Source organism: Mytilus californianus, unplaced genomic scaffold (assembly GCF_021869535.1).
Source record: "Mytilus californianus isolate M0D057914Y unplaced genomic scaffold, xbMytCali1.0.p SCAF_2, whole genome shotgun sequence".
In the NCBI taxonomy this organism is placed as follows: Eukaryota; Metazoa; Mollusca; class Bivalvia; order Mytilida; family Mytilidae; genus Mytilus; species Mytilus californianus.
The window spans coordinates 115,514,427-115,534,296 of NW_026262668.1; the positions used below are offsets into that span (position 1 = coordinate 115,514,427).

At 30.6% G+C, this 19,870-nt stretch overlaps 1 protein-coding gene across 1 annotated transcript; it reads left to right on the forward strand.

Annotated features, from left to right (window-relative positions):
- Window positions 1-331: 331 nt before the first annotated feature.
- On the forward strand, window positions 332-19,162 carry LOC127730813 (long-chain fatty acid transport protein 4-like). Its single transcript, XM_052239403.1, has 11 exons — window positions 332-604; window positions 4,679-5,070; window positions 5,998-6,153; window positions 6,557-6,626; window positions 7,448-7,649; window positions 11,510-11,702; window positions 12,721-12,864; window positions 14,309-14,446; window positions 16,356-16,520; window positions 17,389-17,535; window positions 18,669-19,162. Exons 1-11 carry the CDS (start codon window positions 360-362, stop codon window positions 18,824-18,826), a joined length of 2,010 nt encoding a protein of 669 aa, XP_052095363.1. The 5' UTR covers window positions 332-359; the 3' UTR covers window positions 18,827-19,162.
- Window positions 19,163-19,870: the final 708 nt, after the last annotated feature.

The window sequence follows — 19,870 nt, forward strand, 5'->3', positions numbered from 1 at the left end:
CAATCTGAGACTACTATAACAACATGTGTTATAGTAGTCTCATCTTCAATACAAAGATACTGTCCGAGGTTCTATGATTCTTGCAAATAACGCTCCCGACTTAGTTACGGTATAAACATTGATAGGCTCCCCTTAACAAGTGCTTGTATTCATGCGCCACAACTTCCGGTAATTTTACAAGCAAACGAAAATTTAACCAACGAAACCATATGCCGCTAGCAAAAGCTTTTAACATTTTTGGTAGAATGATAAATATTAAAAAAATATTTCGATCTCTAAAAAAAGATGTGTTTGGTATTTGATCTAGTATTTATTTTGAATGGGTAGTGATAAAAATTTGGTGTTGTTTGGTCATTATTATGCCGGGGTCAAACTCCAATTATATTTTTAGGATTGCACAGTCTTTGAGCCGGACTCTGTACTCTGTCATTGACAACATGTCTCTCGTAAAGTGTGGAGTGTTTTTCACACTCGGTGCAATTTTGTCCTTTGGATTAGGGTTTTCTTGCCAAATAACAACTCTTCTAATTATAGCTACATATTTAGCTACTGGAGGCTGGAAATTCATATGGGTAGTGATAAATACACTACCTAGAGATGCTAAGTAAGTATAAAATCAAAAGAATTTGTTGGATTAAAGTCCAAGCAGTGGAATACCACTTCTACCAGTTAGTGACCACCGTCATCACCACTATAACATTAAAACAACACAACTAACAGCACAATGCATTTATTTGTGACATCATGCAGTTAGTGAGTTACAGATGTATATAAACTGAATAGGTTATTTCTTAAATCATGTCTTTCACCTGAAACGGTTGTCAATTACGCACCCCCTTATAACGTCATTTACCAAATAAAAGATGTTCCTGTATCCCTAGTTTCAAGCATCTTCAGGATCGTCATTCTGCAGTATAGTCTAGAAATAATTTATTTTCCGTGGGTATGTAATCCATATGTCATGTAAGACTGAAGGGAGGGTGACCAACATATTAGATTTTTATTTCCATAATAATTCGTGTAGTATAGCATCAAACTTCCGGCTGTGTTGAAGACCCATTGGTGACCTTTTTCTGTTTTCTGCACTGTCAGTCAGGGGTACTACTTGTACAAGTAATTTTTATTTACTTGAAGAAGTAATATTAAAATACTTATATAAGTAAATTTGTAGGATACTTATACAAGTGTATTTTATTTACTTGTATAGGTAAAAAAAAAATGACTTAGTTATGTCCCTTAGAAATTCAGATTTTTTTACTTATATAAGTGAATAAGTCATCCTATCTTCTTTTCTTGAATTCTTAGGACTAAATCTTTGCTCTAATAGAATTTTAAATTGTCTGTCCTTTGCAGATGTCATTAATCATTTAAGTGTAATTTCATGGACAATGAAAATCTCATTGGTCTGTTATCTTCAATACACTGCTCATTTTAAGGCCCCTAAGGAGCAATTTTTGAAGGCCTTTCGCAAATTCTATACTTAACATCCTTGGGCAATCAGTTTCTTTGTTGAATTAATGAGATGAAACATTGAACTCTAATAAAAAATTATGAGCTAACCTGGGAAAAATCATTAAAGCCATGTTTTTACATCTCAAAACCTGAGAATTTTTGTGGGATTGTAAAAAAAATTTACTTATACAAGTGAATTTTTGAGAAAATTAAGGGGAGATTATTCAAACATTATAATTAACTTATATAAGCGGTCTCACTAATTAGCGACAAGAAGCGTAAAGAAGCGACAAGAAGAATCATTTTAGCGAAAAGAAGACTATTTAGCGACAAGAAAACATTTTTTTTTATTAAAATTACTTATTCCAAATAAATATTAAAAGAATATGCAAAGAAAAACAATTTTAGCGGCAAGAAAGTCAATATTCTATCGATAAATAGATAGAAAAAAATTTGAAACATAGATCTAATTGCTACATTTATTTGTGATATTTTATTATTTGTTATGTATAACAGCAAGTATTACATTTACCCTGTCGTATTATGATATTAATCTTATGATTTGTTTTTAAAACTCTCTTTAATATTATACACTATATAATAAACTTGCAAAATGCATCATTTGTGCATCATTGTCCAGAAAATACAGACACAAATTCAAACAAGAGTAAAACATAAATGTGAATATTTTTCATCATTTTATTTTGTGTATTGCCTCATTTAACGATATTCATCATGTTAATTTTATGAATAGTTTAATGTTGGTTGAAGATTAAAGGAAATTAATGACAATCTTGAGTTTTAAACAGGTGTTCAAAATTTTCAATGATTGTATATTCTGGCGCGTGTAATTGTATAGTCTGACGCGTGTACAAAGTTGCCGTGACAAACTAAATCCCTTAGGATAAGGGTTTTCCTCTTGGGCAAAGGAAATAGTAAGGGAAGTTATACCCTGCATTATTAAACTTCCACTCTAAAAAAAACTACTCAATCCCTTTCTTCCTCACAAATGTTTAATTTCTTCATCTATCAATATATTAAAAAAACAAATATTAATTTATTCCTGCCCATATGTTAAAAAAAAAATCAATTGCATATTTTTTAATATTTATTTGGAATAAGTAATCTTAATAAAAAAAATGTTTTCTTGTCTCTAAATAGTCTTCTTGTCGCTAAAATTATTCTTCTTGTGGCTTCTTGACGCTTCTTGTCGCTTCTTGACGCTTCTTGTCGCTAATTAGTGAGACCCTATATAAGTATATTTTTTTTACTTCTTCAAGTAAATAAAGATTACTTGTACAAGTAGTACCCCTGACTGACTGTGGTCGGGTTGTTGTCTCTTTGACACATTCCCCGTTTCCAATCTCAATTCTATTCCACTTCAAAAATTCGACCACACTTTTCTTTTTTAACCCCTTCACCTGTATGAAACTGACAGTAAGGCGACATCACCCATATATTGATCTTTTCATGCAGACAAGGATGTAAATGTATTGATTCCATCTGTGCATAGATTTCTGATATAATGTGTGTAAAATGAAATTGGACACAGAAAAAACAGACTCTCTTTGGAACTAAAGTATAACTGCTAAGCTTGGATACTAGTCTTGTGTCTGGGACCCTCACAACAACAAGAAATCGACCAAATTGAGATGGTCCAACGAAGATCTGCTTGCTATACTTCTGGTAGATACAACAATACCAGCTCAAAATCTGTCTCAAATATGCTACAACACCTGCATGTACAGTGGCCTACACTATAAGTAAGATGCTTCAAACTAGACCAATTTTTCCTTATTTTTATAGTGGTATTCTATAAAATTAAACAACATCATTAAACAATCTACCCTAAGAACTTTTCATTACATTAAACAGGAGAATCTGGACATATATATATATTCAAGAGTCTATCCTAAATTGAGGTAAATTATATGGCCTTCCAAATACCATTTCGATTCCTCACATCACTGAAGAGACATTAATTGTCGAAATCTGGATATGATGTACTAAAATAAAATTTTTGCACCTTTTGTTTGCGGTATACCATCTTTTCCGCAAGTTTAGTGTTTTCTGTTTGATATTAAATTAATATTTAAGATCCATTTTGTTACATCTGGTGATCATTTTATTTGGCAATCGTCAATGGCAGTCAGCAGGGTTTAAGAACATCTGTAGTCAAATGCGTTTTGTTAAAATATACTTTGTCACTTTTTTTGTGTTTTGGAAAATGTTGTTTGTGCTGTATTTAGACCCCTTTACCAAGAAATTTGTTTTGCATACACATGTATAAAAATTGCGGTTTTTATCCAACGCAATCATAGGTTTGAATGTTGTTTTCAATTTAGACTTGTATATATATATATATATATATATAAACATACTAACCATTATAAACAAATTCAAACCAATAAGGATTCATACAAATTTTCATTTTATCTACACAATATAGTACACTGGAATCTGCTACAACAACAGCAATTCTTTATGTGAGCTGCGTAGGATAGAAATTGAGCTTATGCAAATGAATATCAATACACCTATTTCTGGTTGAAAAAACCTCAATACAAAGTCTGTAACTATTTGAAAATTGAGTTAAAATAAGAACCGACAAAATAGACCAACATTAAAATTTTAGCATTTATTTCGTTAATGAATGTTCCAAAATTAATCAAAGTCTTATTCATGTACATGTTTCCGTGCACTTGCATAAGGTTGATTTCTATCCAACCCAGCTCATGTTTAGCAGTTGAGGCCAAAGAGCGGATTTCTATATATCGATAAAAACTGTTAACATATATGTACATAGTTTAACTAAGAAATATACATAGGATAACAAACCACAAAAAAATATCAATCCCTGTATTATTTAATTTTTCTATTCACCAAATTTTACATAATATTACTTAAAATTTATTTCTTTTTTATAATGAAAGCTTTTATTATGATTTACATTCTTTCAGTACTAAAAATAATTGTTTGGTACTCCACTTACCGTGACTAATCATGCTATTAGCGATTACTTGGGAGGTGGAGGTGTCTTAATATCATTAAAGTTATGTTTAGAAAATATTTACCCTCAATTAGCATAAGATAAGATATTTTATTGGTCAATGTCATAGGGATGAGGATGCTGTATATAGTATAAGTAATTTTTTAGACCTTCTTAAGGTATTCTTGAAACCTTTCATTTAACATGTTTATTTAAAGACATTTACATTTTTTACAGGGCATTGACAGTATTAATCAAGTTAAAGTTGGCCACAAAGAACCATATCCAAAATAATATCACAATACCAATGATATTTACAAAAACAGCCAAGAAACATCCATCAAAGCCTTGTCTAGTGTCAGAAGAAGGAACACTTACATTTGAAGAAGTTGAGAATCTGTCAAATCAGATAGCTAATTACTTCTATCAAGCAGGATATCGTAAGGGGGATGTGATAGCACTATGCTTCCCAGAGAACAGAATACAATATGTCTGTTACTGGTTAGGGTTGGCAAAGATTGGTGTTGTAGCAGCATTAATTAATTACAACCAGCGAGACATAGCACTTTCTCATTCTATAAATGCAGCAGACTCAAAAGCCATTATATTTACTCAGGATTTATCAGATGGTATGTTGATACATTGTAAAATCTTAACGAGCTTCGTACACCAGATATTTTGTTGTTAGTCTTTCAGTTTTCACATTTCTTGTAAAATGAATAATATTTATTGAAAATTGTGAATGGAATTACTGTTGACTCAATTATTTTTTTTTTAATGTTTATGACCGGTATTTTCAGATGTGGTAAATGATTGAGATTTTTTTAATGGAAAATAAAAACAATTTGTAAAAATGGTAAGGTGAATTGGATGCATGTATTATAGGAGGTGCATGATTTTTGTCAGTTACTTGTCTGAACTTGTATAATTAGAATGAGTTTGATTGCTACCTTTACATTATCAACCTGCGATAGATGTTTTAAATTGGGCATTCTTGTTTGCCTTCAGGTATGAAATTATTACCATCAACAACTGTACCATCTTACTTGAAGCAAAATCACATATTAAAGATATTGAGGAAAAATAGCCAGTTTACAGTATTTTAGATTCGTTGCCATGCAAGACTCTCCCTTCTCTAGGATAAATGATAGTGTCCAAGAAATTCTGCCAATATGTCTGAAGTTGTGTTACTGTAATCAATATTGAATATTGAACACATGTATTAATATTAGCAGCTTGATGGAATTTTATTTCTTGTCCATCATTAATCAGTATGAATAACACATTCATTTACATGTACTACAAGTTTGTAGTGAAAATATTGAAACGTAAATTTTATAATACTAATTACAATATATCTACATGTATGCTTAAGCATTATAATTTACTAGTATGTAAAATGTTTTTAGTTAAAACAAATGAAAATATTTCCTTGCAGCAAATACAATTTTTCCGGAAATGAAGTGGAGGAAGTCATGGAAAGTAAAGAGAAAAGTATTCTTGTTACAAATCATTTAACTATTTAAAGATAAATCCATGATCACTTTTGATTTCAGCATTGATCGATGTTGCTTCACAGATACAAAACAAAGTTAGGTTTTACTGTACTGGGAATATGTCACCAAATCAAGTCTTGTCAACAGTAATGTTACAGTCAGAACTTACACGCAGTCCTACATACCCTCCACCTGCTGTCAAAGTAGGTTACACAGGTAATACTGTTTAGTCAACATGTAACCAATGTCAGTATTATATCTTTGAACATATAGCTTATTTTATAATTTGTCAGTCATTTGTCAATGAAAACTACTTGAATATGCAAAATACCTTTAAAAATGATATTGCATAGATCCTATAACAGTCATTCTCATGGAGATGCATCCAGTTTCAAACTCGTTACAGTAAAAGATGATTAAGCAGCAAATATAATTTGGGAGACCATTAAAAGTCAATAAAATGAAATATAGGTTTTATGTAATTTTTAGAGCCTCTAGTTTAAATTCCAAGATATTATTGAATTCCTCCACTCTTTTGAAATGACATTTATTTTTTAAAACTTTCATATATTGTCTAAAATATATGGAATACATGTAATTTCTTTTCTTTTTTTTACAGAAAAATTATTTTATGTATTTACATCAGGAACCACAGGGTTACCAAAGGCAGCTATAATTAGTCATTCCAGGTATTTTACTTTTAGAACTCTTTCTAATGTCTAATATCATGAATATGTTATCAAATTACCCTAGTCTTATCATTTTTAAGACATGTCATGTGTTAACATTTCGGCAGATTGAAGTTTAATCATAAACATTTTTAACGGCAATGACAGTTAAGATTACTGAAAGTGAAAATAAAAGGTTGTAAGTCATGACAGTGTGCAGATTTTGTATATTTTATATTTTTCAAATTAGACGACACTTTATTTGCAGTTCTGTACCATTCTTCTATTAAAGGCTTTAATTTTGTTTTTCTGCAATACACTGAATTTTTCTGGTTTTCTCACTAAGATTTTGACACAATTATATTATACATGTATGTGAGGTCTTTAGATATGTTGGAATTCTTCACAAGGATATGATCACCAAAATGAGGTAAAGTGACACTATTTATTTGAGAGGACGAGGGGAATAACTTACAAGGAATAGCCAATAGCCTCCTACACAGGAATTGAATATGCCGAAAGATAGATGCACTGGACTCTCCTAGAGGGCCAATAGGACTGGCCTTCATGTAAGCAACGCTGCCAGTGTCATCAAACATTATTTTGGGATAAAAAGTAAATTTTACTTAGTTTTCTTGGCTTCGTAAAAGGTTAGATAAAATTCCTTACTTTGTGTCAGTGGGAAAATTTTCAACTTGGTCATATGAGAAATACAGAAATTTCAAGGCAATTTTTCTGTCTCGTATTGGAATTCAAGTTTTTTTTATATTTTGTAAAATTGTATACATGTATTTGTATTTCACTAGATTATTCTTTCTTTCTAATTGTTTTGTTCCTTCCAGATTTTACTACATGACAGTTGGTGCTACTTCCTTAGCTAATATGACAGAGAATGATGTTCTCTATGATACATTACCGTTGTACCATACAGCAGGGGGTGTGGTAGGAGTTGGTAGTATGATAGTTTTAGGGTGTACACTAGTCGTTCGTAAGAAATTTTCTGCAAGCCGATTTTGGGATGATTGTATTCAAAACAATTGTACTGTAAGTACACGATTACATTTGCATTTTGTATATTAACCTCTTAAAATATCTATTATTATTGGTTCTCTTCAAACATGATACATACTGTTATAGGAAAAAGTAGAGGTATACATCAGATAGTATTTGGCACAAGCTTAGTTCACAGGATCATAGTTTCCAGAAACCTGTTTGCACTTGTAAATTTACCATTTTCCAGTTCAGCTTCAAGAAATTTGTTGATTTGCATATTCATTTCACATGAATTTTCTAGTCTGTACATTCCAAACAACCCCTATCCTAGATGTCCTTGGACATGAAATTGCATTCATGTTTAAAAACAGTTAAATTTAACAGAAGGTTACTTTTAAAGATATCACATCAGTATTTTGATTGTTATAAATTTTAAAGTAGAGTTAAATTATTTCTTGCAAAAATGTATGTTGGGGCCTTTTATAGCCAAATAAAGGTACAGGTTTTTCTCATTATTGAAGGCTGTACAGTTGCCTTTAATTGCTTACATCCACTTCATTTGAACTTTGGTGGATAGATATCTCATTGGCAATCATACCACATCTCATTATTTTTACACAACTTATTTTAGGTAACTGTGGCATTATTGTTGATGGATATCATTTTTTTTTGTGAAAATTTTATTGGTTTGTAGGGTTTTAATTTAGAAGTTTTAAGATTAACACATTGGAAGTCAATGAGAAATAGTGTAAATTAAAATAAAAAAATTGGAGCATTTATTATTGCGATTAATTATAGAATAATTGGCAAAAATGTGAGATTAATTGATTAGTGCAATTTCAGAAAATGCTTTGTACAAATTCAATATTCACATTAATTTTATTTTTGCAAAACCTAAAAATCGCAAATTGCAAATTTCGCCCCCCCAAAAAAACGAAGTACCATGATAGAACTATGACATTCAGCCTGAGAACTGGCGATCTTTGTCAATTAAGACTGGGGTTGACCACATTTTAGTATTTTTTAAAACTCACAACCTCAGAGTTGACAGGTGAGTTATCACCAAGATAACTATTTAGACAACATGGCTACCTAGACCCCTGATTTTTTTAGTTTCAAATGATTTGCTATTTGCATAATTCAATGACGGTTTTTGTCACAAAAAGTTTATCACAAGCTATTTGTTTTTGGATTTTATAAAGATTGAAGGTGTATTTAAGCAAGTCAATTGTTTTTAAAAGAGATTTGTAAAAAAAACTTCCTGCATTGTAATTCCTTATTCTCCCAATTGGAGATAACTCAGGCCCATCAAATGACAATTCAATTTGATGTTTCTTCCCCTATAATTTTTCAAAAAAGGTATATTGTAGCTGATTATTTTTAGTTTATATGATTACAGAGACAGCTCAAATGTTACAAGTTAAAAAGAATTATATAAAGCAGAACTTACAGAAGACTTGATAGTGTTATAGCAATTTAATACTGTTTGTCTTGCCCTTCGTGGATCTGATTTTACAATGAACAAGTTTTGATTGATTGACCACCTGATCAAATTGATAGTCAATCTGAAAGCCTTTAGTTAAGAATTATTTTACAATTGCAATACATGTACTAATATAAAAATAAGGAGATGTGGTATGATTGCCAATGAGACAACTTTCTACCAAAGTTCAAATGAAGTGGATGTAAGCAATTATAGGCAACCATACAGCCTTCAACATTGAGAAAAACCCATACCGTATAGTCGGCTATAAAAGTCCTCGACATGAATAATATGAATCAGTTTAATTGAGAAAACTTAGGGCCTAATTTATAACAAAAAAGTTTATGAAAAAAAGTATGACAGACATGAACCAACGACATTGCTGACTTTTTGTAGTCTTTTTGTGTCTTTTCATGTAGAAGTTGAATAAAATGTTTTACCAACTCATCAGTTTGGTTGAATATTACATTGCACACTGCAGTTTAAAATTTTTTTTATCTGCTTGAGTGTGCAGGATAGCAACACTTCAACACAGTCAAGTCACGGTAACAGTCAGATATGAAAGTAATGGATAAATGACAAGATTGTCTAATACAGTAATTTGAAATATCTTGGCCATTCGATTCTTCTGCTAAAGTCTGAAATGAAGAAATGATAATGAAATATTTTTCCTGCACCAAGTTAGAATGTTTTTTTTTTGTAGTGCCCTTTTCCATTCTGTTGATGATATTGATCAGTTGTTATGAGTTATCTTAAATATGAAAGCAGTACTATTAAATGGATACCTGGTACATATTGTTCTCATATCTTCCCTTAGTACTCATTCAGTCATTCCTCACTATAATTAAATTCCAATCTTTCATGGAATAGTTCTGTGAAGACATAATAACTTGTTCTTGTATTTTATCTTATGTATGCAACATATCTACTCCTGGTGATTTAGATTCATATTATAATCTTTTTGTAATTTGACTTTAAGGAATATTCATTATTATCATAATATCATATTATTCAAAAGCTGTGATTTTTCAGTTCATTTCCTCTAGTATTTCAGATATGAAAAAAGGTACCACATGGGTATTACCAAAAATATATTGACCTTATCAATTTTTAACTTTTGATTATAAATTCCAAATTTCAGCTAATCAGATTGAGGTTTCACTAGGCTTTAGAAAGCCTTAACACAAACACCACTAGATTATTAAAGTCAGACGATTTATCTTTGTAAATTTAAATATTACTGAGTTTGATGAAAGACTTGCAAGTTTTGAATTTTGACTTTCATAATAACAGAGAAATGTGCAAAAAGAGCACTGGGACAGTAAAATGACAATTCATTACAAATTTATAAAAGAGTACTTGGTACTGAAAATCTTAAAACTCTTTTTGAATATGTATTTGTTTCATTACTGGGGGTGGTATTTTGTTGTATATTTTTTATAATTACACCTTTTACAAATATCCTGGATTTTATTGATTGATGGCTATTGTATTTTTGATGTACAATGTATTTTCTTTAATCTGATGAATATTATTCATATTTCTCCACCCTAATGGTATTTCTCTTTTTTTATCCTCTCTCAAGTGGTTTTTCGCTAATGTCTTATTAGAAAACAATGATAGAATTAAATTTACTTTACTATTGGTATTCATTGTATTAACAAACAGATATATCATTTTCAAGAGGTAAATTTTCAACAAAAAAGCAGTCTTTGGAAGAAAGTTTTACTTCGCTCAACTGTTTTTTTTTTGCAAATTTACACCCTTCTGAATGTGATGTATCTGGTCAATACTGTCTGTTAAATTTTAATGTTATGAGTCTGTTAAGTTATTCAATCAGATAGAATTTATTAGATGTTTAACAAAGGAGATACAAATGTACATGTATGGTATGATTGCTATTTAGATGACAATCCTGGATCCTAATCCATATACCAAAGGATAAAGATGTAAACAATTACAGGTCACTGTATAGGGTTCAACAATTAGCAAAACCTATACCATATACAAAGCTATAAAACCCTCCAGTATGACAAATTGTGAAAATATTTCAAAAGAGAATATCAACAGCCTGGTTTATATTACAACATTGAATATGGAAACCAAATATGACAGACAGCAACCTACTTCAATCACTGGATTACATGTCCCTCCTGGCTTGGGACAGGCACATACAGAATGGGACAGTGGTGTAACAACAAAACACAAAAAAACAGACTGTTTGATTTAGTAGGAAAAGGCTGGACTCATCAGAATTGTCCTTAGCACAAAACCTTAGAACAAAAAGACAAAATACACAAAACACTGATCTAATAGTACTTACAATTACTGAAAGCTAGTTCAAAGCCTTTCCTGTTACACCAATGATTGCACCTCAACAAAAGTTTGTTTTATCATCTGTAATTAAAAACCTATTATTTTTAACCAGGCTGCACAGTACATTGGAGAAATATGTAGATACTTATTGGCTACTCCAGCAAAACCTACAGACAATCAACATAAAGTCAGAGTTATGTTTGGAAATGGTCTAAAGCCAGAAATCTGGAAAATGTTCCAAGATCGATTTGGTGTTAAACAAATGGGTGAATTCTATGGAGCAACAGAAGGAAATTGTAATACAAGTAAGAATTTACAGGCTTTAAATTGAAGTCAAAGACCAATTTGTGGTGAACTAATATACTTTAATTACTTTGACCATCAGTTGCATGATTCAAAGTTTTCATTAGACATTCTGGTGAAAAGTAATTTAGCTAGGAACTAATAAGAAAGTTAAAATATCTTTAAATTTTTCCAAACAATGCACTGTATTTCAAACGTTAAAGGTGTACTCACAAAAGCTTGAAAATTGTACCCTGGTGAATTATTATTTTATTAAAGAATACTGTAAACAAACTTATTTTCGCGGATACTTTATTTTGCGTTTAGCCCTTTCCAGCCCACTTCATGGCGATTTTCGCGATTTTCAAATTTACTTGATATGGTTAAATAACAAAGATCAAATCTTACATATATATTCGCGTTATTTTTCTACTCTTGAAATTAAATTGCACTCCAAAATTAGTTGGTTTACAGTACATATCATAATGCTGTAAACTTAAAGTACACTATAAAAAAACTCTTACTCCCAAAGATATTTACTTATTATTTGAAAGTTTAAATATTCTATATAAGTAGTGTTTGAATGCTACTTCATAAACAGTGTTTGAAATTTTTTAACTTACTTTTCCATAAGGCATATATAAGTACTTTCACTTAAGGATTGCAGCTTGCCCTAATAAATGACAATCATCCTTATTATTGTCAAATATTTGCTGATTTGTCTTTTAAAAGAACAATGCTTTTTATTGGTGAATATGACGACTCATAAAAAAGATTACTTTTAGTTCATCCCCTTTTAATACAAACATGCAAAGGCCTTGTGATGTGTTTTTGAAATTCTTTTAGATTTAAACAGATAACTTCTCCCAGTAAAGGAGTACATAATTTAGAGACAAGATTTATAGATTTGTGTTGAGGTATTTTAGCAGGTGACACATGTATCTGTTGAACTATGATTCATACAATGCTGTTTTATCTGTATATAAAAAAGGGAGATAACTGAAACCTTGTAAGAGAATCATGGTATATATTATATTTCAGTGAATCCAGATAACACAATAGGAGCAGTAGGCTTTACTACAATGATTGCTCCATTCCTTTATCCTATCACTCTGATTAGATTTAACAAAGATACTGGAGAGTACCTCAGAGATAGAAATGGCATTTGTATAAAGGCAAAACCAGGTATGTATGACCTGGGACTAATACATTTATGTCTTAGTCCCAGGTATGTATGATCTTGGACTAATACATTTATGTCTTAGTCCCAGGTATGACCAAAACAGAATGAAAAAAGTCAACATGGTTATAGACCTACAGAAGTTGGAGAAGCAAATTGTTGAGATTTATATGAGTCTACACCCTCAAGCTAAATGTAATAGCTAAAAATATACTCACTAGGTTTTGTGGGTCATTCTATCTAAGGGTAATAATATGCCATTTTTTGTCTTCATTTTCAACAATATAATCATGCAGATAGAAATTCCAAAATTACTGACATTAACTATTTTAATGTTTAAATACTAAAGATATTTTCTTCTTAGAACACAGGTAAAAGATAACAGGTAAAATTTGTTTAGGAATGCTATCAATTATTTACAAGTGTGGTTTAAAATATGAAAAATAAAACTATTATCTAAAATTATGTGAACAGCCCTGACAGTGCACTTATAATTGAAATTTTTTCGAAGATTTCCCATAAAATCATTTCTGCTTATTAACAATGGGGTCCTTTATGTGTATAACACTTGGAATAAATTAAAACAACTAATTTTTAAGACAATTATCATCTTTAGTGCTTTTATCTCAACACCAAAAAGCTCCAGCAATAGTTACATTTAATTAGTAACTAGAATTGTAACGTTTCAATGAGTTTTGTAAATGTTTAGTAAGACTCATTTGACATTCTAGATGTTTGCACTTAAATCTTCTACTTGATTTATGAAAACCAAATAAGCAATATGAATTCAAGTTTCAAGAACGATGATTCAAATTGACAGGTTTACATGGTGATGAATAATTACATGTATGAAATAGTACACCTAAAATAAATTATTTGGGTCTTAGAAAATCAGTGTAAAGGTAGAATGGTCATTTTTCTCTTTAGTTTAAAATCTCAGAAGGTCAAGGAGTAAGACAATCCATATTTTGAAACTGAAATCAGAACTGAAATTTAGAATCATGCTTCATGATATGTGAGAATGCTTTACTGTGTGATGTGTCTTGACATCAGTTGCTAATCAACTTCATGATTGCCATAGACTTATATATTCTTACACATAATGGTCATGTATGAATTACATTTTTCTCAAGACCTACAGCTTCCTAAAATTTGATACCAAGCTTCATTTGAGCATGCTCTCCTGTGTGATGTGTTTTCACAATCATCACTCACAGTCAATTTTGTTGTTTGACATTTGTCATGTACTGAGTTACAGATTCGTCAAAGCCAGAGAAATTCTTTTTATTTTTAATCTTTTGTCATTTAAGTTTATCTTTAAAATCTTAAAGAAACTCAATGATCCTAACAATGTTTTCATAGAAAATATAATATCTTGTTCTTGGAATTCAAAATGTGATTTGAAATGAATTTTCGACTTACTTCGCAATTATCATTTTTAATTTAAAGGTGAACCTGGTGAATTGGTAGGCAAAATTGTTAAAGGTGATGCATTAAGAGAATTTGATGGATATGTTAACAGACAAGCAACAGATAAAAAAGTGTGTCCAGATGTTTTTAAAAAGGGAGACTTAGCCTTCTTAACAGGTATGCAGACAATATTGTGTATACTATATTGGATAAGAAAGGATATGGTGTATCAATTCATGACACAAAATCACTTCACAGACATGAAAAAATTTATGTGTATAAGTCAGCCACTAGTATCAGTTTATGTGGAATTCTTTGCTTGATGGTGATCATGCTACTTCTGTGAATTGAAGAACACAGCTGCAGGGAAATATAAACAATGCACACATTTAGATAACTATGTTGTACATCAAGATATATGTTAGTTAACTTGGCAGTTGGTTTTCTTGTTTGCATTGTCTTACAATTTTTCATGTCTGGACCTTTTATAGCTGACTACATGGTATGGGTTTGCTAAATTTTGAAGGCTGTATGGTCAGCTATAGTTGCTTAAATCAACATAATTTGAATTTTTGTGGATATATGTCTAATTGGCAATCACTTCTCATCATCATATTTTTTTATTGGCAGGAAATATATTAATAGGGCAATTAATTCAAGATATGAAATAAGAAGATGTGGTATAATTGCCAATGAGACATCACTCCACCAGAGACCATACGACATAGAAGTTGATAACTATAGGTCACCTCATAGCCTTCAACAATGAGCAAATCCCATACCGCATAGTTAGCTATAATAGGCCCTGAAATGACAAATGTAAAACAATTTAAATGAGAAAACTAACAGCCTGATTTAAGAACAAAACAATGAAAAAACAAATATGATATACAGCAACAAACAACAACCACTGAATTACAGGCTCCTGACTTGGGACAGGCACATACAAAAAATGTGGTGGGGTTAAACATGTTTGAAGGCGCCAACCGTCCCCTAACCTGGGACAGTTCTGTAACAGCACAACATATGAACAAGATGACTGCTTTAAATTTTTTATAAATAACTGGCAAAAAGTTAGATAATGGTGTAACAGAAATAGTGAAATTATCTCAAGAACGAAAAGGCCATAATTGTAAAAATATGATAGCATACACCTCAAGCATATGGAAAATTTACGGCTTTCACACAGTACAAGAGACAAACTCTCCATATATTAGGGAAAAGAAAGGATATAGTGTATCAATTTAAAATCATTACATTCCCATGAAAAAAAACAAAGGTAAAGAAACAACTCCTTTATTGCTGTTCTTCATCTCAAAGTCTCACAGTAAAAGTAATTGATGTCCTTAGTAATTTAATAGAATACATTTTTTATAGGATTAAACGCCTTTTTTAAGGAATTTATTGGTTTATAAACTCGACCAATTCACTCACAAACAAATAAAAGTCCAAAGGACTTTTATAATATGTTTGTGAGTGACTTGGTACAGTTTATGCACCAATAAATTCCTTTAAAAAGGTGTTTAATCCTTATAATTCTTTAAAATTGGAGATAAGAAATTTATTTTTCCACACTCGTAACCTCTATCACACGTAAATTGTTTATTTGTGTCATTGAATAGGCCTGGTGCATGAATATATTTGTTGGTTAACGCAAAAATATGTACTCCATGAAATTTGCAATCTGATAAAAAATAAACTACAAAAACTCTTATTATCATTCAAACGAATGTTTTGGGTTTTTAATTAATTTAACTATTAAGACCTATTAACGCGAATTGAACATAAATTTTGTTAACGTCGTTCCGGATTGTGTCATTATCGCCGCCATCTTGTTTACATTGGTTACGAAAAGAAGTCCAGTCAACGTCGTCTATCGAAAAATAAACAACGTCAAGAACAACTACCGGAAGTCTTCTCAACCAATCATATCAACATATTCTCTAATATGCAAATCATATAAGAATTATTTGTTTATACATTTAATTTTGAAAAAAATCTGTAATGCTGTTTTACATAACTATTGATATGGACTTTGTATTATTGTTAGTATTATCTTCATGTAATTTTTCATTGTTTTTTACAGGTGATGTATTAATTATGGACACGTTTGGATACTTTTACTTCCAGGACAGAACGGGTGATACATTCCGGTGGAGAGGAGAGAATGTATCAACGTATGAAGTAGAATCTATCATCAGTAATCATATACAACTTAAAGACTCGGTAGTTTATGGAGTAGAAGTGAAAGGTAAAATAGACATTTGAAAAAGAAGTGAAAGGTATAATAGACATTTGAAAAAGAAGTGAAAGGTATAATATACATTTGAATAAAATAGGTAAAATTTTCCTTCATTTCAACTTGTCCAAAATTTTAGCAATATCCATTTACTGTGGATTCAAATTTGTCTCAACAAGACTTAGGTGTGCTGTGTGGCTTGTCTCAACGAGACTTAGGTGTGCTGTCTGGCAGACAACAATTATTACCTTATGATTAGGTTAGTTTAAGATAAACCACCAATGGTAAGTCAATGATATTTGGTATGCAGTTGTATAAGCATTTGCACATCTCATTTAAATTGAGATTCTTTTGACCCTGCCACCTCAGTCATGGTTCATTCACTTTGAAACTTTTGCATAGTTTACACGTTAAAGTTTGTGTTTAGGTCAGATTACAGGGAACTATAATGATAAATCATTTGTATTTAGTATGTAGTTGTATTAGTATTCTCATTTCGAAGGAGGTTATTTGACCTGCACTATCAGTCATGTTTGATTGACATTAAATATTTTGCATAGTTTTACATTCAGAGTTTTATTTATGACATCAATAAAGAATACAGATTCACAGAATTTTTACATCCCTACTTTAAATTCTAAATTGATGGTTTTTTACCCAAAATATTTCATTTGAAAGAGTTGCAGTATTAAAAGAACATCATCTCTTTATATAAATTTTATAATTTGTACTCTGCTTGAAACGGGATAAAAACAATTCATGAAATGAGGATGAAGGACAGTGGTGGTCAATTTTTATGTACACATGATGATTTGGGATATTCCAAGAAACCAGTTAGTGACTATTTCTTTATATGACCCTAAGTCATTTATAATTTTAGGTTTAGAAGGTAAAGCTGGTATGGCAACCATTGTTGATGAGCACAAAACCCTTGATCTTTTGTCCTTGACAAAAGCATTACAGAAATCTCTGCCTCCCTATGCTAGACCAGTGTTTATACGACTGGCAAGTGAAGTTGATACAACAGGTAACTATTTATTAACAATGACAAAAATAACTATTGAATTATATAGGTCTTTACATAAAGCAGTAGATTTACTGGTAACTAAATCTGATGTCAATAGTACTCTTATGGTAATGCATGAATAATTAATGTGTCACATGGCAACACATTTAATTTCATTAGCAATGCTTAATAGACTACTTTTGAGTATAAAAATGAATTGGTGAAAGAAAAGTAAAATTTAATGAAACATTAGCTGATGTACTCAAAACAATTAATTTGATTATGACATTAAATTACTGTTCTTCATTGCAACTTAGGACTGGCACATAATAATGATGTCTCATTGTTCAGTCTACTTCACAAAAAAATACTTCAGGACACTTGAACTCTTAGAACTGTTTTCATAACATGGTAACACTTAATAAGAGATCACATGTATATATCAATAGGAAACATCAGGGGTGCCTTTATGTTTCTTAGGTCAGTTTGACATTTTTATCCTGCCTTTTAAATGCTCTTATCAAGTCACTATGCTTATGCAAAGAGGCTTTTATCTACCAGAAGAACAATTTGCCAAAACACAAGTTGCAATGTGAATTATTTCACTCAAACTGAGAAACTGTTGAACAATTTAAAACCATTGAAGATTGAAGGTTATAGTTAGCATGTACAGTGTTATAAGAATACTGTTACCGTACAAGTATGATGACTTACAATGTTTCCTATACATTTTGTTTAAATGAAGAAAAGTCTATTTTCAGGCACCCATGTATGAAACCAACTATAATAAAGAAATTTTATAATTAATATGTTCTATACATTGAATGATACAAAATGTAACACTAGATTTCTAAATTAATATGAAAGGGAGATAATGTTACAGAAGACACCATCACTTCATGACTAAGGTTATCTCCCATTCATAAAATATTCAATATTTTCATTCTTTATTTTACTTTCTGTTCAGAACAACTATTGAAGCAATGTTTAGAACAGATATATTATAAAAGTTCCTTCCTTATGAAAAACCTTTTTTATGTGTGCCAGATAGCTTTTTTGCTTTGATTTTTATAAATTCGTGAACAGTCCTTTTCTTTGTATCCTATAAACACAGGAGACTAACTGGGTGATTAATTTTTTACCCTTTTTTTCAGGCACACATAAATTAAAGAAAGTAGACTTAGCTAAAGAAGGATTTAATCCCAATATTATCAAAGACCACCTGTATTACCTGAATAGTAAAACACAACAGTATGAACCATTGACAGTACAAGTTTATAATGATATATGTAGTGGGAAAATTAGACTATAACTTTTATCTGTGGGGAAAGAATATGAATGGCAGCTAGGTTTCAGGGAGAAATACATTTTTGGACTAAAACTCATTCCTTTCTTCAAGTTTATTAAAACAAAAAATTGACAAGGACTAGTGACTACTTGGTGAGATAAAAAAAATCATGTGTTTTGAAAGACATTGTCGGTTTTTAATTAATGAACGTTTTATAAGTTTGTTTGTTTATTGTGTATATTATGAGAGTTATTCCTTGAAAAATTCAGAGAATTAAATTTTAATTCAAGCATGATAGTATGACAATTGTGAATATTATGAGAGTTTTACAATAAAATTGTTATTGTATGATATGCCTCACTCATGTGATTTGTGTTATCCTTATTATTAAAGTAAATGAGTGTGAAAAAATAAAAACTTTACATATATGTTTAATAACCAATTTTCTTACGACTGGTGGGTTTAATATTAATTTTACATAGAACTTTTTAAACAATTATCACTTACTGAAATCAATCAGCATGCTTCAGGTGACTTAGTTTTATCTAATATCTGAGTTTGACCTATGTATAAATGACATTTAATAATGCATTTCCGTTCGATTCCCACCCTTAGCATTCATTTATACGGCTGGTGCAAAGCAGGCAGAATAGCCTAGTTGCCCCACATATACAGGTCTTGATGAGATTCAAATTGAATTGATAACTTGCATGAAAATAATTTTCATGTATACTTTCAGTTGTATCTTTGTATATCTCAGAGAGAATAAGGTGAATTACATATGAATTTGACATCAGTCACTGAAAGTCGAAGGAGGTACCGGTATATATTTTCATCAAATATTAATCAAGGCATCTTATTAAATTTTTTTTTATCCCAATCCAGCAAACTTTAGTAAAAAAAAATACAAATGATAACTATAGATAATTTCTAGTCTCGTGCTGCTTAAATGAGTATTTGTAACTGGAGTTGTAAACATGCATAAACAAATATTCTCTTATGGTTGCGGCCTGTTATCTATTTCTTGCATGAAGAGATATTTCTTTTAAGTGATGCGTCAAATGGGTT